This window comes from Triticum aestivum, chromosome 4A, assembly GCF_018294505.1.
Source record: "Triticum aestivum cultivar Chinese Spring chromosome 4A, IWGSC CS RefSeq v2.1, whole genome shotgun sequence".
NCBI lineage: Eukaryota > Viridiplantae > Streptophyta > Magnoliopsida > Poales > Poaceae > Triticum > Triticum aestivum.
In genome coordinates, this window is record NC_057803.1 from 128,905,090 (window position 1) to 128,927,068 (window position 21,979).

At 42.4% G+C, this 21,979-nt stretch overlaps 2 protein-coding genes across 2 annotated transcripts; both read left to right on the forward strand.

The window, feature by feature from the left end:
• Nucleotides 1–15,960: 15,960 nt before the first annotated feature.
• On the forward strand, nucleotides 15,961–19,635 carry LOC123085567 (phosphoinositide phospholipase C 2). Its single transcript, XM_044507230.1, has 9 exons — nucleotides 15,961–16,505; nucleotides 17,146–17,342; nucleotides 17,469–17,604; nucleotides 17,679–17,930; nucleotides 18,015–18,238; nucleotides 18,379–18,496; nucleotides 18,712–18,864; nucleotides 18,942–19,028; nucleotides 19,177–19,635. Exons 1-9 carry the CDS (start codon nucleotides 16,062–16,064, stop codon nucleotides 19,465–19,467), a joined length of 1,902 nt encoding a protein of 633 aa, XP_044363165.1. The 5' UTR covers nucleotides 15,961–16,061; the 3' UTR covers nucleotides 19,468–19,635.
• Nucleotides 19,636–19,844: 209 nt separating this feature from the next.
• LOC123085568 (rhodanese-like domain-containing protein 10) lies at nucleotides 19,845–20,863 on the forward strand. Its single transcript, XM_044507231.1, has 2 exons — nucleotides 19,845–20,284; nucleotides 20,406–20,863. The coding sequence occupies exons 1-2, from the start codon at nucleotides 19,845–19,847 to the stop codon at nucleotides 20,596–20,598; spliced, it is 633 nt and encodes a 210-aa protein (XP_044363166.1). The 3' UTR covers nucleotides 20,599–20,863.
• Nucleotides 20,864–21,979: the final 1,116 nt, after the last annotated feature.

Consider the following 21,979-nt stretch of genomic DNA (forward strand, 5'->3'; position numbering starts at 1 on the left):
TCCGAGAACATTTTCCGGCCACTTATAAAATACTATTTCGGACATGCCGCGGGCGCGTGCAAGTGTGGTTGGGCTCAGAACGGACAACGGAGAGAACTCGGAGAACCCGGATGAATGCAAGTTTAAAATATGATGATGCAATGCACAAGATGACATGATAAGATGCGACACGCAAGCAAATGACATGGCAACGACAGTGAATAACTGGAAGACACCTGGCACAACGGTCTCGGGGCGTCACACATACCAACCAAGATCATGATTAACCCATAGGACAAAATAAATCTACTCAAACATCATAGGATAACCATAGATCATTGGGAATATATGGAGTTGAGCACCATGTTTAAGTAGAGATTACATCGGGGGAAGAGGTGTTAAACCACTGCATAGAAGGGGATAAAGTTGGTGTTGACGGTAGCAAGATTTTTGATCTAGATCGTCGTCCCGATCGTTGCCCCGGTGGCACTCCGGCGCCATAGGAAGCGAGGGGGAGAGAGCCCCCCTCCTTCATATTCTTCCTTGGCCTCCCCCTAGATGGGAGGAGAGTTCCCCCTCTGGTCCTTGGTCTCCATGGCAGCGGAGGGGCGGGAGCCCCTCCGAGATTGGATCTCCCTCTCTGTTCTCTTCTATTTCGCGTTCCTCAGATCTGGCCGAAAATCGTTTTTTATATTCCGGGAGACCGTAACACCTATTGCGCTGGGATTTTAACACGATTTTTTCTGGATATAAGCTTCCTTGCGCCCGAAGTAGATCTCCAACTGACGTTCAAGGAGGGCAAAAGAGACCTGGGCGCGCCAAGGGTATCTGGCGCACCCTGGTGGGTTTTGGGCTCTATGGGCCCCCGTTTGCATTGATTCCACCTCCTAAAAATCACACATATTCCAAAATAATTCTCCGTGAAATTTTATTGCATTTGGACTTCGTTTGATATGGATACTCTGCGATACAAAAAACATGCAGAAAACAGGAACTGGCACCGGGCACTAGATCAATTGGTTAGTCCAATAAATCATATAAAAAGTTGCCAAAAGTATGTGAAAGTTGTATAATATTGGCATGAAAAAAATCAAAAACTATAGATACAACGGAGACGTATCATCTCCTTGGCAGCACTTTCTTTAAAGCCATTAAGCTAGGCATATAGTACTCAAGTAATGGATCCACCCAGATCCCAAGGTATATCAAAGCCAATTTTAATTAACAATGTTTGTGATTTAGTAGTGAGCACAAAGTAACATATATCATGCAACATCGAAATCTAACTCTCTTCCTATGCATCGGCATGTCATAAAAGAACAATTCATGCACACAAAGTAAATGCCAATACATAGCATAAATAGTTTCTTGCAATTTTATTGTATTGGAAACATAGAGAGGTGGAGATATAGTTCCTCTCTCATAATAATTGCAAGTAGGAGCAGCAAGCACATGCATATTATATCTATCAAAATTGTCATGTGCAATAGTAAAATGCAACCCATCAATATAATCCTTAATAAGCGCAAATTTCTCCAATATAGTGTAGTTGGGAGAATTCAAAAAGATAATAGGACTATCATGTGTGGGTGCAATAGCAACAATTTCTTTCATAAAATAAGGAACTATAGCAAGTTCATCTCCATTAGCATCATTCATATTGGCATCTTGGCCACAAGCATAGCAAGCATCAAGTTCATCAAAAAAGGATATTTCAAATGAATCAACGGGATCATAGCAATTATCATAGCAATCATCCTTCGGTAAGCACGAAGGAAATTAAACAATGTATGAGTTGAAGAGTTAATCTCATTAGAAGGTGGGCACGGGTAGCCAATCCGCTCTTCCTCCTTTTGTTCTTCACTCTCCTCCTCATCTTTTTCATCCAATGAGCTCATACTGTCATCAATTTCTTCTTCCATAGTTTCCTGCAAAATATTAGTCTCTACTTGGACAGTGGAGACTTTCTTAATAAACGCATCAATATTGACATTATATTCATAATTCTCATAGCAATATTTAAGTATACCAAATTTTTCCGGCCTATGAACATCATCATCAAAAGGTTCATACTTTTCAAACAAAGATTCAATTTCATAAGCACCCTTAAAAGCAACGAATTCTTCTATTCATTCCACATCATAGTAATCATATATACCATTAGCATAAGAAGCCAAGGTTTCATTATCGTTAAATTTGCATGAAAAGGGAAGGTGTGGAGCCTTCATCCTAGAGCAACAAATATAATCATATCTCAAGCATAGTTGTCGAGCATACCAATGCAACATATGAATTTGATCCCATAAGAGTTTCCCTTTTCAAGTCAAGCGATAATCCCTAAAGTATTCATGTTGATCCAACGTGTCTCCCATCATATAATTGAATGGGGTTTTCTCAGGATTATTAAAGTAGTGCATAATATCTTTCACATAATGAGCATCGAGGGTTTTAGGAGGTTCCCCATCTCCATGAGTAGAAAGTAAACATATTTTTTTTGGTATTTCGTGTTCCATATCCATAACTAAAGATAGATAACAACTTAGAACAGAAAATAAAATCTACTTAGTGATAAAGCAAACAAGCACACACGAGAATATTCACCCCATGTTATTGCTCCCCGGCAACGGCGCTAGAAAAAGGTCTTGATAACCCACAAGTATAGGGGGTCAATTGTAGCCTTTCTCGGTAAGTAAGAGTGTCGAACCCAACGAGGATCTAAAGGTAGAACAAATATTCCTTCAAATTCTACCAACCACCGATACAACTCTACGCACACTTAACGTTCGCTTTACCTAGAACAAGTATGAAAATAGAAGTACTTTGTAGGTCTAACGGGATAGATTTTCAAGATAATAAAGAACACGTAAGTAAAAGCTAGGGGCTGTTTAGATAAATAAATAAATAAGTTAGTTTTAGTAGAGAGATTTTTGTCACAAGAAAGTTATTTGTCCCTAGGCAATCGATAACTAGACCGGTAATCATTATTGTAATTTTATATGAGGGAGAGGCATAAGCTAATATACTTTCTCTCCTTGGATCATACACACTTATAATTGGAACTCTAGCAAACATCCATAAATACTAAATATCATTAAGGTAAAACCCAACCATAGCATTAAAGTATCAAGTCCTCTTTACTCCCATATGCAAACAACCTACTTACTCAGGTTTAATCTTCTGTCACTCTAGCAACCCACCATAAGCAAATCATGAACATATTGCAAACCCTACAGCGGGGAACCCTCATGCTTGCGCGACACGGAGAGCACCATAGGACAACACTAATAATAAAACATGCAACTCAAACAAATCACGATCATCAATCAACCCATAGGACAACACGGATCTACTCAAACATCATAGGATAGCCATACATCACTGGGAAATAATATATAGTGCTGAGAACCATGTTTAAGTAGAGATTACAACGGGGAGAAGAGGTGTTACACCGCTGCATAGAGGTGGAGAGAGTTGGTGATGAAGGCGGCGAAGTTGTTGGTGTAGATCGCCCTCACGATGATGGCCCCGGCGGCATTCCGGTGCCACCGGGAGAGGGGAGGAGAGACCCCCTCCTTCTTCTTCTTCCTTGGCCCCCCCCTAGATGGGAGGAGGGTTTCCCCTATGGTCCTTAGACTCCATAGCGGCGGAGGGGTGGGAGCACCTCCGAGATTGGATCTCTCTCTCTCTCTGTGTGTGTGTGTGTGTGTGTGTGTGTGTGTGTGTGTGTGTGTGTGTGTGTTTCCTTCTATTTCTGCGCTCCCAGATTCTTGCCTTTCACCGTTTCTTAATTTCCCGAAGACCCGTAACTCCGACTGGGATGAAATTTTAACAATATTTTTATCCGGATATTAGCTTTCTTACGGTGAAAGAAGGGCACCAACCACCTTATGGGGTGGCAACAAGGGCCCAGGGCGCACCCTACCCCCTAGGGCACGCTCCCCTGCCTTCTGGCCCGCTCGGGCATCATCTCAAGTTGATTCTTTTTCCCAAAAATCACATATATTCCAAAAACAATCTTTGTAAGTTTTTGTCGCATTTGGACTCCGTTTGATATGGATTTTCTGCGAAACAAAAAACATGCAATAAACAGGAACTGGCATTGGGCACTGGATCAATGTGTTAGTCCAAGAAAATGATATAAATTGTTGCCAAAAGTATGTAAAAGTTGTAGAATATTGGCATGGAACAATAAAAAATTATAGATATGACGGAGACGTATCAGGATGCCCTGGAAGGCATCCCCTCTTTCGTCTTCAACACTATCGGTACACCTTACTTGGAGCTATATTTTTATTCATCACATGATATGTGTTTTGCTTGGAGCGTATTTTCATTTTACTTGTTGTTTGAATAAAATCATGGGATCTGAAATCTTGAATGAGAGAGAATCCTCCCATGGCTATTTAACTATTTGACTACTCATTGATCTTCACTTATATCTTTCTGGAGTAGTTTTGTCATTTACTCTCATGCTTCACTTATATCCTATGAGTAAATGGTTGAATGAATTGAATATCATACATATGAAATTATATATGTTTTATATGCTTATCCCATCGGGAGTAATGAATTCACATATAAGAAGTATAGGTGGTAAAATTTATTGAAAGTTAGCAAACACCGCATTAGTCACTTGAACAATTCATGAAAGAATATTGAAGGAAGAGAGATTTCACATATAAATATACTATCTTGGACATCTTCTCTGATTGTGAGCCCTATTAATTATTTTCAAACTTGAGCAAATTAGTTGAAGTTGGACAGGGAAGCCAACGAATGAGTTATGTTTGGGTATATTTGTATAGAAGTTATATTGATATGGATCCTCCAACATGTGGTGCTTGCTTAGGATCTTTTGCTAGCCAATTTTTTTACTAAGTAGAGATACTACTTGTGCATCCGAAAACCCTTAAACCCCATTTCATGCCATGGGTGTCCATCATATCTACCTATAGATTGAATAAGATCCTTCAAGTAAGTTGTCGTCGGTGCGAAAATCAATAAAAATTGCTCCTAAATATGTATGATATTTTATTGTAAGGGAAAATAAGCATTGCATGAACGTGTGATGGTAAAGAAATAAAAGTGATGGACTACATAATAAAGGTTGCTATCACAAAGGGTAATACAACGTGACGTTCCTTTGCATTAAGGGTTTGCACATCCAAAAATAAAAAGCACATGACAACCTCTGCTTCCCTCTGCGAAGGGCCTATCTTTTACTTTCATGTATCTACTTTTATGCAAGAGTCAATTGTATTCCTTATTATTTCAACCTCGATTATTCTTTAATTGGTAAGCATCATGTGGCCAGGAAAGATTCAAGCATATATGGCCATTCAAATATATTTGATCATGAATTATTATTGTTGACAATTATCTATATGATAAACAAGTTGGGAGGCGAAACATTAAGCCACTATCTTTCTCTGTGTTCGACGTATGCTATTTGTTCTAAAAATATGCTTTGAGTGTTAGCAATGATGGAAGACTATATGAGAGTTGAGTATGTGGAATTTGCTAAATCAAAGCTCTTACATAGACCCTTCCTGAAAATAAGATGAATTGCAATTGTTTGGTGACTGAAAGCATAGTTTGTTAGTTTTTCAAGAAACTTTATGGTCTATACTTTAACATGTGAATAGCTTGTTACTTGATCATGAGAAGTTTTATGAGATGAGCTATTGTTTATGATATATAATGATACTAGACTAAGTGTTTGGAACTATTGTTGATCAAATTTACGCACTATGCTAGCATTCACACTTCATAAATTATTTCTTTTATCATTTGCCTACTCGAGGATGAGCACAAATTAAGCTTGGGGATGCTGATACGTCTCCAACGTATCTCTAATTTATGAAGTATTAATGCCATGTTTACAATAATTTTACATTTTTTGGTATGATTTGATTAGAACTAACCCGGTCTGGCATTGTTTTTAGCAGAACTACCGTGGTGTCATTTTTTGTGCAGAAATAGAAGTTCTCGGAATGGGCTGAAAAATTACGGTGATTTTTTGTGGACCAAAAGAGACCCCCGAAGCATCGAGGAAGGACCAGAGGCTTCACGAGGAAGCCACAAGCCTCCTATGCTGATATGTCTCCGTCGTATCTATAATTTTTGATTGTTCCATCCTAATATTCTACAACTTTTATATACTTTTGGCAACTTTTTATACTATTTTTGGGACTAACATATTGATCCAGTGCCCAGTACCAGTTCCTGTTTATTGCATGTTTTTTGTTTCGCAGAAAATCCATATCAAACGGAGTACAAATGGGATAAGAACTGACGGGGATTTTTTTGGAATATATGTGAATTTTGGGAAGTGGAATCAACGCGAGACGATGCCCGAGGGGGCCACGAGGCAGAGGGGCGTGCCCCAGGGGGGCAGGCGCGCCCCTGACCCTCGTGGCCACCCCGTGAGGTGGTTTGTGCCCTTCTTTCGCCGCAAGAAAGCTAATATCCGGATAAAAATCATGTCCAAATTTCAGCCCAATCGGAGTTACGGATCTCCAGGAATATAAGAAATGGTGAAAGGGCAGAATCTGAAATGCATAAACAGAGGGAGACAGAGAGACAAATCCAATCTCGGAGGGGCTCTCGCCCCTCCCATTCCATGGAGGCCATGGACCAAAGGGGAAACCCTTCTCCCACCTAGGGAGAAGGTCAAGGAAGAATAAGAATAAGGGGGGCTCTCTCTCCCGGTGGCGCCGGAACACCGTTGGGGCCATCATTGCGACAACAATCTACACCAACAACTTCACCGCCGTCATCACCAACTCTTCCCCCTCTATGCAGCAGTGTAACCCCTCTTTTACCCGTTGTAATCTCTACTTAAACATGGTGCTCACCGCTATATATTATTTCCCAATGATGTATGGCTATCCTATGATGTTTGAGTAGATCCGTTTTGTCCTATGGGTTAATTGATGATCGTGATTAGTTTGAGTTGCATGTTTTATTATTGGTGGTGTCCTATGGTGCTCTCTGTGTCGCACAAGCGTGAGGGATCCCCGCTGTAAGCTTTGCAATATGTTCATGATTTGCTTATGGTGGGTGGCGTGAGTGGCAGAAGCACAGACCCGAGTAAGTAGGTTGTTTGCGTATGGGAGTAAAGAGGACTTGATGCCTTATAATGATATGGTTGGGTTTTACCTTAATGATCTTTAATAGTTGCGGATGCTTGCTAGAGTTCCAATCATAAGTGCATATGATCCAAGAAGAGAAAGTATGTTAGCTTATGCCTCTCCCTCAAATAAAATTGCAATAATGATTCCCGGTCTAGTTATCGATTACCTAGGGACAAATAACTTTCTTATTGAAAAAAGCTTTCCACTTTTATTACCTTGCAATTTGTCCGTATTTTTATTCTCGCAAAGTACTCATAGTTTTATCCTTGCAAAATAGTTTCATACTTGTTTCCAATAAAGCAAACGTCAAGCGTGCGTAGAGTTGTATCGATGGTCGATAGAACTTGAGGGAATACTTGTTCTACCTTTAGCTCCTCGTTGGGTTCGACACTCTTACTTATCGAAAGAGGCTAAAATTGATCCCCTATACTTGTGGGTCATCAAGACCTTTTTCTGGCGCCGCTGCCACACGAAATACCAAAAAATTAGGTTTACTTGCTACTCATGGAGATGGGAAATCTCCTAAAACCCTCGATGCTCATTATGTGAAAGATATTATGTACTATTTTTATAATCCTGAGAAAACCCCATTCAACTTTATAATGGGAGTAACGTTGGATCAACGTGAATACTTTAGGGATTATCGCTTGACTCAAAAGGGGAAACTATTATGGGATGAAAAAGATGATGAGGAGAGCGAAGAAAAAAAAGGAGGAAGAGTGGATTAGCTACCCGTTCCCACCTTCTAATGAGAGTAACTCTTGAACTCATACATTGTCTAATTTCCTTTCGTGCTTACCGAAGGATGATTGCTATGATGATTATTATGATCCTGTTGATTCTTTTGAAATGTCCCTTTTTGATGATGCTTGCTATGCGTGTGGCCAAGATGCCAATATGAATTATGCTTATGGAGATGAACTTGCTATAGTTCCTTATGTTAAACATGAAATTGTTGCTATTGCACCCACACATGATAATCCTATTATCTATTTGAATTCTCTCGACTACACTATATCGGAGAAGTTTGCCCTTATTAAGGATTATATTGATGGGTTGCGTTTCACTACTACACATGATGATTTTGATAGATATAATATGCATGTACTTGCTGCTCCTACTTTCAATTATTATGAGAGAGGAACTACATCTCATCCTCTCCATGTTTCCAATATGATAAAATTGCAAGAAACTGTTTATACTATGCATTGGCCTTTACTATGTGTGCATGAATTGTTCTTTTATGACACTCCAATGCATAGGAAGAGAGTTAGACTTCGTCATTGCATGATATATGTTACTTTGTGCTCACTACCAAATCACAAATCATTGTTAATTAAAATTGGCTTTGATATACCTTGGGATCCGGGTGGATTCATTACTTGAGCACTATATGCCTAGCTTAATGGCTTTAAAGAAAGCGCTGCCAGGGAGACAACCCGGAAGTTTTAGAGAGTCATTTACTTCTGTTGAGTGCTTTTATATAGTTTAAAAACAAAAAAATAAAGAGGGTAACCCAAAACTTTTCATAAAGGAAAGTGAAAGTGAGAGAGACAAGCATTGTTGAAGTGGGGGAGCTCCTTGAACTTTGTTCATGCTCACGAAAACTTTGTGAATCTTGATAACAGAAACTTTTCAACAAAAATAATTATCCCCTTGTACAATTCCATTGTATTATAAAAATAATGTGCCAAGATTTGCCTTTAGAATGTTTACATTGCTTGTTGGTTTGTGCGGTGCAGAACCGAAACTTTGGCTGTAGTGCGCGATTTTACATTTTTTTACTGGAACGTCAAACGGTTTTGAAACTTTTTGCACTGTCTTTCTATACATTTTTTTATTTTCCTATTTTTTCATAATTTTTCGAGTACCAGAGATATGATGAATGTTCAGATTACTACAGACTGTCATGTTTAAGACAGATTCTGTTTTTGATGCATAGTTTGCTTGTTTTGATGAAACTATCAATTTCTATCAGCGGATTAAGCCATGAAAAAGTTATATTAAAGTAGCTACAATGAAAAAATAAAATATGAATTGGTTTGCGACAGTACTTAGAGTAGTGATTTGCTTTATTATACTAACGGATCTTACCGAGCTTTCTGTTGAGTTTTGTGTCATTGAAGTTTTCAAGTTTTGGGAGAGATCACGATGGATGAAGGAATAAGGAGTGGCAAGAGCCTAAGCTTGGGGATGCCCGAGGCACCCCAAGGAAATATTCAAGGACTCCCAAGCAACCAAGCTTGGGGATGCCCCAGAAGGCATCCCCTCTTTCTTCTAACAATCATCGGTAATTTCACTTGGAGCTATATTTTTATTCGTCACATGATATGCGTAAATCTTGGAGCGTCTTTTGCATTTAGTTTTCAATTTTCTTTGATTCACCATGCTGGTATGAGATAATCCTTGGTTGATTTATAGAATGCTCATTGCACTTCACTTATATCTTTTGAGTATGCCTTCATAGAATGCTTCATGTGCTTCACTTATATCATTTGAAGTTTGGATTGCATGTTTATCTTCACATAGAAAACCGCCATTTGTAGAATGCTCTTTTGCTTCACTTATATTTGTTAGAGTGTGGGCATATCTTTTGTAGAAAGAATTAAACTCTCATGCTTCACTTATATCTATTTAGAGAGATGGCAGGAATTGGTCATTCACATGGTTAGTCATAAAATCCTACATAAAACTTGTAGATCACTGAATATGATATGTTTGATTCCTTGCAATAGTTTTGCGATATAAAGATGGTGATATTAGAGTCATGCTAGTCGGTAGTTGTGGATAGTAGAAATACTTGTGTTGAATTTTGTGATTCCCATAGCATGCACGTATGGTGAACCGTTATGTGATGAAGTCGGAGCATGATTTATTTATTGATTGTTTTCCTTATGAGTGGCGGTCAGGGACGAGCGATGGTATTTTCCTACCAATCTATCCCCCTAGGAGCATGCGTGTAGTACTCTGTTTCGATAGCTAATAGACTTTTGCAATAAGTATGTGAGTTCTTTATGACTAATGTTGAGTCCATGGATTATACGCATTCTCACCCTTCCATCATTGCTAGCCTCTTCGGTACCGTGCATTGCCCTTTCTCACCTTGAGAGTCAGTGCAAACTTCGCCGGTGCATCCAAACCCCGTGATATGATAAGCTCTATCACACATAAGCCCCCTTATATCTTCCTCAAAACATCCACCATACCTACCTATCATGGCATTTCCATAGCCATTCCGAGATATATTGCCATGCAACTTCCATCATCTCCATATACATGACTTGAGCATTCATTGTCATATTTCTTTGCATGATCGTAAGATAGCTAGCATGATATTTTCATGCCTTGTCCGTTTTTTGATATCTTTGCTATGCTAGATCATAGCACATCCTGGTACACTGCTAGAGCCATTCATATAGAGTCATATCTTTGTTCTAGTATCGAGTTGTAATATTGCGTTGTAAGTAAATAAAAGTGTGATGATCATCATTATTAGAACATTGTCCCATGTGAGGTTATCAAAATAAAAGAGGCCAAAGAAGCCCAAATAAAAAAGGAGGCCAAAAAAGCCCACCAAAAAAATAAAAAATAAAATAAAAAATAAAAAATGAGAGAAAAGAGAGAAGGGACAATGTTACTATCCTTTTACCACACTTGTGCTTCAGAGTAGCACCATGTTCTTCATATAGAGAGTCTCTTGAGTATCACTTTCATATACTAGTGGGAATTTTCATTATAGAACTTGGCTTGTATATTCCGACGATGGGCTTCCTCAAATGCCCTAGGTCTTCATGAGCAAGCAAGTTGGATGCACACCCACTTAGTTTCCAGTTTGAGCTTTCATACACTTATAGCTCTTAGTGCATCCGTTGCATGGCAATCCCTACTCCTCGCATTGACATCAATTGATGGGCATCTCCATAGCCCGTTGATTAGCCGCGTCGATGTGAGACTTTCTCCCTTTTTTGTCTTCTCCACACAACCACCATCATCATATTCTATTCCACCTATAGTGCTATATCCATGGCTCACACTCATGTATTGCGTGAAAGTTGAAAACGTTTGAGAACATCAAAAGTATAAAACAATTGCTTGGCTTGTCATCGGGGTTGTGCATGATTTGAATGCTTTGTGTGGTGAAGATGGAGCATAGCCAGACCATATGATTTTGTAGGGATAACTTTCTTTAGCCATGTTATTTTGAAAAGACATGATTGCTTTATTAGTATGCTCGAAGTATTATTGTCTTAACGTCAAAAGATAGACTATTGCTTTGAATCACTCGTGTCTTAATATTCATGCCATGATTAGATTACATGATCAAGATTATGCTAGGTAGCATTCCACATCAAAAATTATCTTTTTTATCATTTACCTACTCGAGCAGGAATTAAGCTTGGGGATGCTGATACGTCTCCATCGTATCTATAATTTTTGATTGTTCCATGCCAATATTCTACAACATTCATATACTTTTGGCAACTTTTTATACTATTTTGGGACTAACATATTGATCTAGTGCCCAGTGTCAGTTCTTGTTTGTTGCATGTTTTTTGTTTCGCAAAAAATCCATATCAAACAGAGTCCAAACGGGATAAAAATTGACGGAGATTTTTTTGGAATATATGTTAATTTTGGGAAGTGGAATCAATGTGAGACGATGCCCGAGGGGGCCACGAGGCAGGGGCGCATCCCTGATCGTGGCCAACCCATAAGGCGGTTGGTGCCCTTCTTTCGCCGCAAGAAAGCTAATATCCGGATAAAAATCATGTCCAAATTTCAGCCCAATCGGAGTTATGGATCTCCGGGAATATAAGAAACGGTGAAAGGGCAGAATCTGAAACATAGAAACAGAGAGAGACAGAGAGACAGATCCAATCTTGGAGGGGCTCTCGCCCCTCCCATGCCATGGAGGCCATGGACCAGAGGGGAAACCCTTCTCCCACCTAGGGATAAGGTCAAGGAAGAAGAAGAAGAAGAAGAAGAAGGGGGGCTCTCTCCCCCTCTCTCCCGGTGGCGCCGGAACACCGCCGGGGCCATCATCGCGACAACGATCTACACCAACAACTTCATCGCCGTCATCACCAACTCTTCTCCCTCTATGCAGCGGTGTAACCCCTCTTTTACCCGTTGTAATCTCTACTTAAACATGGTGCTCACCGCTATATATTATTTCCCAATGATGTATGGCTATCCTATGATGTTTGAGTAGATCCGTTTTGTCCTATGGGTTAATTGATGATCATGATTGGTTTGAGTTGAATGTTTTATTATTGGTGCTGTCCTATGGTGCTCTCCGTGTCGCGCAAGCATGAGGGATCCCCGCTGTAGGGTTTGCAATATGTTCATTATTTGCTTATGGTGGGTGGCATGAGTGACAGACGCACAGACCCGAGTAAGTAGGTTGTTTGCGTATGGGAGTAAAGAGGACTTGATGCCTTATAATGCAATGTTTGGGTTTTACCTTAATGATCTTTAATAGTTGCGAATGCTTGCTAGAGTTCCAATCATAAGTGCATATGATCCAAGAAGAGAAAGTATGTTAGCTTTTGCCTCTCCCTCGAATAAAATTGCAATAATGATTACCGGTCTAGTTATCGATTGCCTAGGGACAAATAACTTTCTTATTGACAAAAGCTTTCCACTTTTATTACCTTGCAATTTATCCGTATTTTTATTCTCGCAAAGTACTCATAGTTTTATCCTTGCAAAATAGTTTTGTACTTGTTTCCGGTAAAGCAAACGTCAAGCGTGTATAGAGTTGTATCGGTGGTCGATAGAACTTGAGGGAATATTTGTTCTACCTTTAGCTCCTCGTTGGGTTCGACACTCTTATCAAAAGAGGCTACAATTGATCCCCTATACTTGTGGGTCATCATATGCGCGCCCCGGGGGGGCCCGAGGGCTTGTGGGCCCCTCGGGCACCTCCTTGACGTGAGACCGACGCCAAAAATTCTTATAAATGCCAAAACCCCCGAAAAGAACCCTAGATCAGACGCTCCACCACCGCAAGCCTCTGTAGCCACGAAAAATCAATCTAGCCCATCTCCGGCACCCTGCCGGAGGGGGCCATCATCACTGAGGGCCATGGAGGAGGAAGAACAAGGGAGAGACCCTCTCCCCCTCTCTGTCTCGGTGGCGCCAGAGTGCTGTCGGGGGAACCATCATCGCGGTGCTTGTCTTCAACAACATCACCATCTTCATCACCTTCCTCATCTCTTTTAAGCGGTCCACTCTCCCACACCCCGCTGTAATCCCCTACTTGAACATGATGCTTTATGCCACATATTATGATCCAATGATGTGTTGTCATACTATGATGTTTTGAGTAGATTTCTTTTGTCTTATGGGTTGATTAATGATTTAGATTGGTTTGAGTTGTATGTTTTATTTTGGTGCTGTCCTATGGTGCCTTCCGTGTCGCGCAGCATGTGAAAGATTCTCTCTGTAGGGTGTTGCAATACGTTCATGATCCACTTATAATGGGTTGTTAGATTGATAGAAGCTTAAACCCGAGTAAGGGGGTTGTTGCGTATGGGATAAAGGGGACTTGATGCTTTAATGCTATGGTTGGGTTTTACCTTAATGATCTTTAGTAATTGCGGATGCTTGCTAAAGTTCTAATCATAAGTGCATATGATCCAAGTAGAGAAAGTATGTTAGCTTATGCCTCTCCCTCATATAAAATTATAATAATGATTACCGATCTTGTTAACAATTGCCTAGGATAATACATCGATCCAGCACTATTCCACACCCGCTATTTATAATATATAATAATATATTCTAACTTTATGTTAACAACACCTATTTTAATATTTTAGTTCTCTGATATTATGCAAAGCTATTCTCTTTATACCCATAGCGTAGTTTTATTTCTCGTTTCTAGATGAAAGCAAACGTTCGGTGTACGTGGAGTCGTATCAGTGAAACATAGGACTTGAGAGAAAATTGATATTACCTTTAGCTCCTTATGGGTTCGACACTCCATACATATCACTTCCACCTTTGGAAATTGCTATGATGATTTCTTACACTTGCGGATTATCAGGCTTGACAACCCCTTGCTCGCTTTTGGTTGGAAGTATTTGTTGTTTGTGTTCAGGTGTTGTTCACGAGTCGTTGCTTGGTTCTCCTACTGGATTGATAATCTTGGTTTTATAACTGATGGAAATACTTATCTCTACTGTATCGCATCTTCCTCTCCTCTTCGAGGAAATCCCAAAGCAGCTCACAAGTAGCACGGGTTCATAGCTAGTAGCTAAATGGCTTCTGCTCTCTCTTTAATCTTCTGTACAATGTTCTCCTTGATGTTCTTGGAGATCTATTTAATGTAATGACTTTTTGTGATGTGTTTATCGGGATCCAATGAATTATGAGTTTATGATCAGATTCATCCATGAATATTATTTGAGTTTTCTCTGAACCCCTATATGCGTTATAGCTTCGTATTTCTCTCCGATCTATTGATTTTCTTTGGCCAACTAGATTGATTTATCTTGCAACGAGGGCCCCACAAGGCACCAGGGCGCCCCCTGGTGGCTTGTGAGCCGCCCTTCGTCTTCTGACTCTCTCCCGAATCTTCTAGAGTCTCTTATGTCCAGAAAAAAATCATCAAAATTTTTTGTGGCATTTGGATTTCGTTTGGTACTGATATCTTGGAAAACCAAAAACAGGCAAAACACTGCAACTGGCACTTCGCACTAAGTTAATAAGTTAGTCCCAAAAAATGATATATAATGACATATAGTTGCATATAAAACATCCAAGATTGATATTATAATAGCATGAAACGATAAAAAATTATAGATACATTGAAGACGTATCAATGTCTGTTATTGTTAGCATTTATATCAGCCCGTTATGGCACCTCTCCTGACACACTCTATATAAGATGGAAGAAGGGCAGCCGACTGAGGTTTGAACTCACTTGTAACCCTACACGCAAGAGCAAGAACACTACACACAGGAGTACAATATTACCTCCTTCGACGAGGGCCCAAACCTGTATTATTCCTTGTGTGTACTCTCATCAATACCTTTCGGTGGACATGACGCTCCTCCAATCACAATCCTATAGGTCTTGTCAGCGAAATATCTATGACAGTTGGCGTCCATCATGGGGCAAGCTTGTATGGAAGCTATGGCGCTGATGGTGTCTTCATCGTCTTCTTTCAACAACATTCGCTCCGGGACCCTCGAGTTCACAGCGGACGAGTCAGTGTGGGAAAGAAGGGAAAAAGAAAGGTGGCTCATCGAAGAGCTCCAATCTGAGCTCAGGGGGACCGGAGGGCAACTGAGCTGGTGGACGGCGATTAAGAGATGCAGACGATGGCAAGGAATAGGAGGCAACCTAGGTGTTGCCGCCTCCGCAATGGACGTAGCCAACATCGGAGAAGAAGAGGGACATGTCTGACACGGCGGCGCGCTGAACGCGGCTCTGCCATGACCCGCGCTAGTAGTCGGTGGCCGCCTCCTGGCACCTTGAACGCAGTGACCCACACCGTGCGCCGGCGATGAACCGAACCTCCCGCGTCATATTACGCACCACCCTCGCCGGGGTCTGGTCGGAAACCACGGGCTGCCGCCACAACACCCGCGCCGAGACATCGCCGAGGGAAAGATAGAGGATCGAGATCCATGCGGATTGATTGATTGGACGGTTGGCGTCATATTTGCTCGGAAATCTTAAGGAACTGGTGCTAGTTCTATAGTAGTATTTCCAAAAAGAAAAAGGTGTACTATGTTATTAGTATCAAAAAGAAAAAGGAAAAGAAAATCTTGTACACAAGTATAGAGAGGGATCAAAGATGAATGGCGAGACTTAACCGCTCCTCCTCCTGGAAGTTACAAACTCGCCTCCGCGTCTCCCGTCCTCCCCCTCACACCGCCCCCCACCTTCGAATCGCCCTCAAAACTCGCAATGAGGGAACGAGAAATCCCAAAATGGAGAGGGAAATTTCTCCTGAGGCGCCTCCCACACGCACACGTCTCCTTCCCCGGGGACCAAACGAGGAGAGAAAACCGGGCGATCCAGGGGGACCGGGCGCCGAGGCTGAGGCGGCGGAGATGGGGACGTACAAGTGCTGCATCTTCTTCACGCGCAGGTTCGCGCCGCCCGACGCGACCACGCCGGAGGATGTGCGCACGCTCTTCTCCCGCTTCTCCGGCGGCACGCCGTACATGGGCGTCGACGAGCTCCGCCGATACCTAGCCGCCACCGGGGAGCTCGACGGCGACGGCGGAATGGACGCGGCGGAGCGGATCGTGGACCGGTTCCTCCAGGGCCGCAGCCGCACCCCGCGATTCGGAAGGCCGGCCCTCACCGTCGACGACTTCCACAACTTTCTCTTCTCCGAGGACCTCAACCCGCCCATCCGTCAGTCAAAGGTAGCAATCAGCATCCTGCGCAGGTTACACGACGAGGTGAATTGGTGGCATTTACGGCCTTACTGATCATCACAGTTTAGAAGGGGACTTGTGCTTGGCAAACTGCTTCGTGGTGAACATGTTATTTGAATATTACCAGCCATTGTCGCTATCACAGGATCATGTGACTATGTCTTGGTATTTCTCGAACCGTAATGCAGATTGCTCTTTTGTAGTTGGATGTGGCAGCCACACTGGTGCCAAATACTACTTAGATGCTGCATTAAGTTATTTATCATAACTGCTACAAAACTTAAAGACATACAAACTCTTTGTGGGATGTGAAGGCATTAGGCATTGCCTTGCCTAAGTGTTCGAATGTAGTGTCATTATCATGATGCATCATGCTCAGCAAGCTGATGGTTGATATATGGAATTACACATACACTTTAGTATAAAGTATAACTAAATCTCTACAAAGCTCTGATGACTAGCTGTATCTGAATGTTCCGTTGGCCATTATCTGCTTTATTTATTTAAGTTTTGGTGTCAACTATCTGCTGTGGATTAGCATGACAAGCTCCGCTTTGAATTTTGATGTAACTTAGAGTGTGGTATTTGGTTTGAGATGTCCGTTGACTGTAAATCTCATGGTTGCCAGGTCCATCATGACATGAATGCACCTTTGTCCCACTACTTCATATACACCGGACACAACTCATATCTTACTGGCAATCAACTTAGCAGTGATTGTAGTGATGCTCCCATAATCAAGGCACTGCAAATAGGTGTTCGTGTAATTGAATTAGACATGTGGCCAAATTCTTCTAAAGATGACATAGATATTCTCCATGGAAGGTACATATGACAAATCCTTCCTTCAAGAAGCTTTCTACAACATTTATTTGTTGCAAGATAACTGTACTGCAAATACAAAGTGCATTCCATATGCTGACTTCATTCTAATTCTTTGACTCTTTGTAGGACACTTACTGCCCCAGTGTCACTTTTGAAATGTTTGACATCCATCAAAGAATATGCCTTTGTCGCATCTCCCTACCCTGTTATTATAACATTAGAAGATCACCTTACATCTGATCTTCAGGCAAAAGTAGCTAAGGTACTGTATTTTCTTTATATAATTTATATCTTGTCTGGATGATTCTCTCGAATGTAGTTCTGAATTCTATTTAGATGGTCCTTGAAGTATTTGGAGATATCCTGTACTATCCTGAATCAAAACATCTTCAAGAATTTCCTTCACCGGAAGCACTAAAGGGGCGTGTAATCCTCTCAACAAAGCCCCCAAAGGAGTACCTTGAAGCAAAGGGTGGTACTATGAAAGATAGAGACATTGAGCCAAAGTTTAGCAAAGGAGAAAATGAAGAATCAGCATGGGGTATAGAAGTCCCCGATATTCAGGATGAGTTGCAAGATGCCAACAAGGTAATTGGTTCAAAGTTAAGCAAAACGTTTCTACCTTTTTTTTCGTACATCATCTTTATGTCGAGATTTACTAATCACCATCAGGACGATATGTCATACCCCGAAAGAGGTGTAGATGAAGATGATGAACAGATAGTGCGCAAGAATGCACCACTGGAGTATAAACACCTTATTACTATTAAAGCAGGAAAGCCGAAGGGTTCTCTTGTTGACGCCTTGAACAGTGACCCGGAGAAAGTTAGGCGCCTCAGTTTGAGTGAGCAAGAACTTGCAAAAGTGGCGGCATGTCATGGTCCGAAGATAGTGAGGTTCGCTTAGTAAATTTATTAAATTGACCAGGAAACAATGTAGGGATACAGTCATATCATTCCCTTTTCTGTGAATCAAAACTGTTAGGATCCACTTCTCTTTGTCTTACTGAAGTTTTCATCCTGTTTGTTACAAGCAGCTTTACACAAAGAAATCTACTGAGAATATACCCAAAGGGGACCCGCTTCAATTCATCCAACTACAACCCATTTCTTGGCTGGGTGCATGGTGCTCAAATGGTGGCGTTCAATATGCAGGTGCAGTTGTGATTTTAGCAAGATATTATATTGTGTTTGGATACCTACTGTTTACAGATCTCCAGTTACAGGATGTGAATTGCCTTGATTAGTTGCGTTATGGTGCATGTTTTTTTTTGGTTGACAATTTATCTCTGCTACTGGTTGTGCTATGTTCGTTATCCATGCGCTCTTCAGTTGTTGCTAACATAAGGCCTGCCATTTTATTTTTGCAGGGGTACGGCAGAGCCCTTTGGTTAATGAATGGATTTTACAAAGCCAATGGAGGCTGTGGCTATGTGAAGAAACCAGATTTCTTAATGCAAACTTGTCCGGATGGAAAGGTTTTCGATCCGACAGCAGACTTACCTGTAAAGAAAACACTGAAGGTGCATAATGCATTCCTTCCTTTCCTTTTTCGTTTCTGAAATTCAGAAACGGGTTTCACGTGCCTACTGGTTCTCAGGTCAAAGTGTACATGGGCGATGGTTGGCAGCAGGATTTTAAGCAGACACATTTCGATTCATATTCCCCTCCAGATTTTTATGCAAAGGTATTGCCAGAATCACTGTGTTTCATCATCAAAATGATAAGTAGAATCGGAAAAGAAGTGCCAGAAACATTGGAAATCAGCGTGCAATGTATACAAGTGAACGCCAACTGAAGCAAGAACTGAAATTTGAATGCCGCCCAACGAGCAGGTGGGCATAGCCGGAGTTCCGTCGGACTCGGTGATGAGGAAGACTAGAGTCGTGGAGGATAGCTGGGTCCCAATGTGGGAAGATGGGTTCACCTTCCCGCTGACCGTGCCGGAGATCGCTCTGCTGCGTGTGGAGGTGCACGAGTACGATGTGAACGAGGACGACTTCGGCGGGCAGACCGTCCTTCCTGTGTCGGAGCTGTGGCCGGGGATCCGCACCGTGCCGCTCTTCGACCACAAGGGGATGAAGTTCAAGAGCGTGAAGCTTCTCATGAGCTTCGAGTTTGTCTAGTCACCTCTTGGCCGGCAGACTAGGAGTGCGTGTGTTGCATTGCACATGTGTTGTAGTGTATCATGCGTGTCATATGATAGCTAGCTGGAGTAGATTAGATTGATTTGTCGCAGATGTAAGACCTTTTGGCGGCTGGTAGAACCGTGAAAAGACTTTTGAGTTGCTTCCCGTCACCGCCTGATCTGTTAGGAGTGATCGTGCGATCAGGAATGTAAGGGGCCCGCTGTGTCGACGGTGCTGATTGAACCTAAGAAAATCATAGTGGATAAGAGACCTGGAAACGTATCCTTCCATGGTTCCCTGGCAAGGGCAAGGGGACGACGAGCCAATCGCCAGAGCACGGAGCTGAAGAAACTAAGCACGAGCGGGCGGAATCCATGGCCATGGGTGCTGCGGCGACCGCGGCCGCCTGCTTCTCCTCTGCATCCTCGGGCGTGTCTCGCTCTCGCATCAGGGCGCAGGCGACGTCGTGGGCAGGAGGGGCGGAGGAGCTGGTGCGGTCGGGCGCGGTGAAAGCCGTCCGGCCGAGGGACGCGGTGGAGGTCATGGGCTCAGAGGGGTTCCAGCTGCTGGATGTCCGGCCGGCCTGGGAGCACGACCGCGCCGCCGTTCGGGGGTCCGTGCACGTGCCGCTGTTCATGGCCGACGACGACATGGGCCCAGTGACGCTGCTCAAGAAGTGGGTCCACCTGGGCTACATCGGGCTCTGGACCGGGCAGTCCTTCACCAAGATGAACGACCGCTTCCTCGACGACGTCGCCGCCGCCGTCGCCGGGAAGGACGCCAAGCTGCTCGTCGCATGCGGCGAAGGCCTCAGGTAATTAGTAGACTATATATACTTTGCTGCGGTGACAAACGGATGATTAAGTGGCATGCCTGTACTGTCCACGTTGACTGATGTGGATAAAGCTTTTGGCTGGGCTGTTAATCAATTCAAGGTCGCTGATTGCGGTGAGGATGCTGCACGACGACGGGTACAAGAACGTGGCATGGCTCGCCGGGGGTTTTAGCAAGTCCGTTGACGATGACTTCGCCGAGCTGGAGGGGGAGAGCAAGCTCCGGTACGCCACCATCGGGGGAGTATCCTACATCTTCCTTCAGATCTTGCTGCTGCTACGGGTGGTGCAGTGAAAATCGAACGGAATGCAATGGTGGTATGGAATGGCGCGCCCTCTGCTCCAAGTTAGCCTCTCAATCCAGTTCTGCTCTCGGCCTTTTGATTTGCTTAATTTTGCTTCAGCCAAGTGTTGTATGGTAGATCGAACGATAGTTACAAAGTAATTCAGATTCAGCCGCGCTCCCCTTTGTCAACATCTTGTACTACATAGCCCTTCTTGGTAGCTGCATGTAGTAGTTTTTTTTAAATGATCTAATAAAACCATGTTTCATATTTAAAGCCGGTTGACCTCTGTGCTTCTCTCTCTCATGGCACAGAGCCCCCTTTCTCCTCGGTCCACAGAAAAAAAATGTATGACTTGTGCCGACAGTTCATGGAAGAAAGAACTCACAAAACTAAGATAGTTAACTAATAGTACTACTAACTAATACATATATATATATATTGTCAAAAAAAACTAGTACTAATATATAGAAATAGATATCTAGAAATAGAAACGAACTAATATATAGATAATCAAAATTGAGAACTAATACTAATATATAGATATTGATATCTTGAAATAGAAACGAACTAATATATAGATAATCAAAATTGAAAAGGACTATCTTTTCCGTATACTTTCCCCGTTCAATTGCTACATAAAAGTTCACTGCAGGCACCTTAAACATAATAAAAATTACATATAGATTCCCATAGCACCAAATGACCACTACCATCGCCAGAATGAGCCGATGACGCGTCGCAATTGCCGCTTCCCTGTCGGGACTGGTTTGACCTTGTCTATGACAGCCATGAAGTCTTCGTGCATGTGCCCCTAAGAACCAACACCGTGGAGCGGTAGCCCTCGTTGAAGAATAGATCTGAATCACCTGACACCAAATCTCGCCCCACGATGAGAAACCCTAATTTCACCGTCCCAAGGAGAGGTCATGAATCTACATTGGAACTCCATCCAGTATGTCCAAACGGACAAACTCAATGAAGATCGAAGCCCGGAAGACAAACTCGAAGAAGAAATGCCTTCATCCTCTTGAGAGCCACACTTGTGAGCATCAGCATCTCCAGGATTACGGCAAGCCCCAGGCCACCTTCGAGCACTATAGCTACAGGCAATGAAGGAATCCATCTTCACACCCCATGCTGCCTAGGGCCTGTCTCCACCGCTGCTTGTGAAGATTAAGAACCCTAACCTAAACTACTAACTGGAGCGGAGGTGTGGGGATTGTCCTCCACAACATCGGCCGCCGAAGAGAAATGCAGAGGGGAGGTGAATCAATGAGCTCATCAGCGAAGTTTTGAGGGGGGAGTCTGCCTTGGCCGCTAAGGGATAGGGGAAGAAACCCTAGTAGTAGTAGTTCTTCTGACGAATCCATGAGCTATTTTTTCAAATCC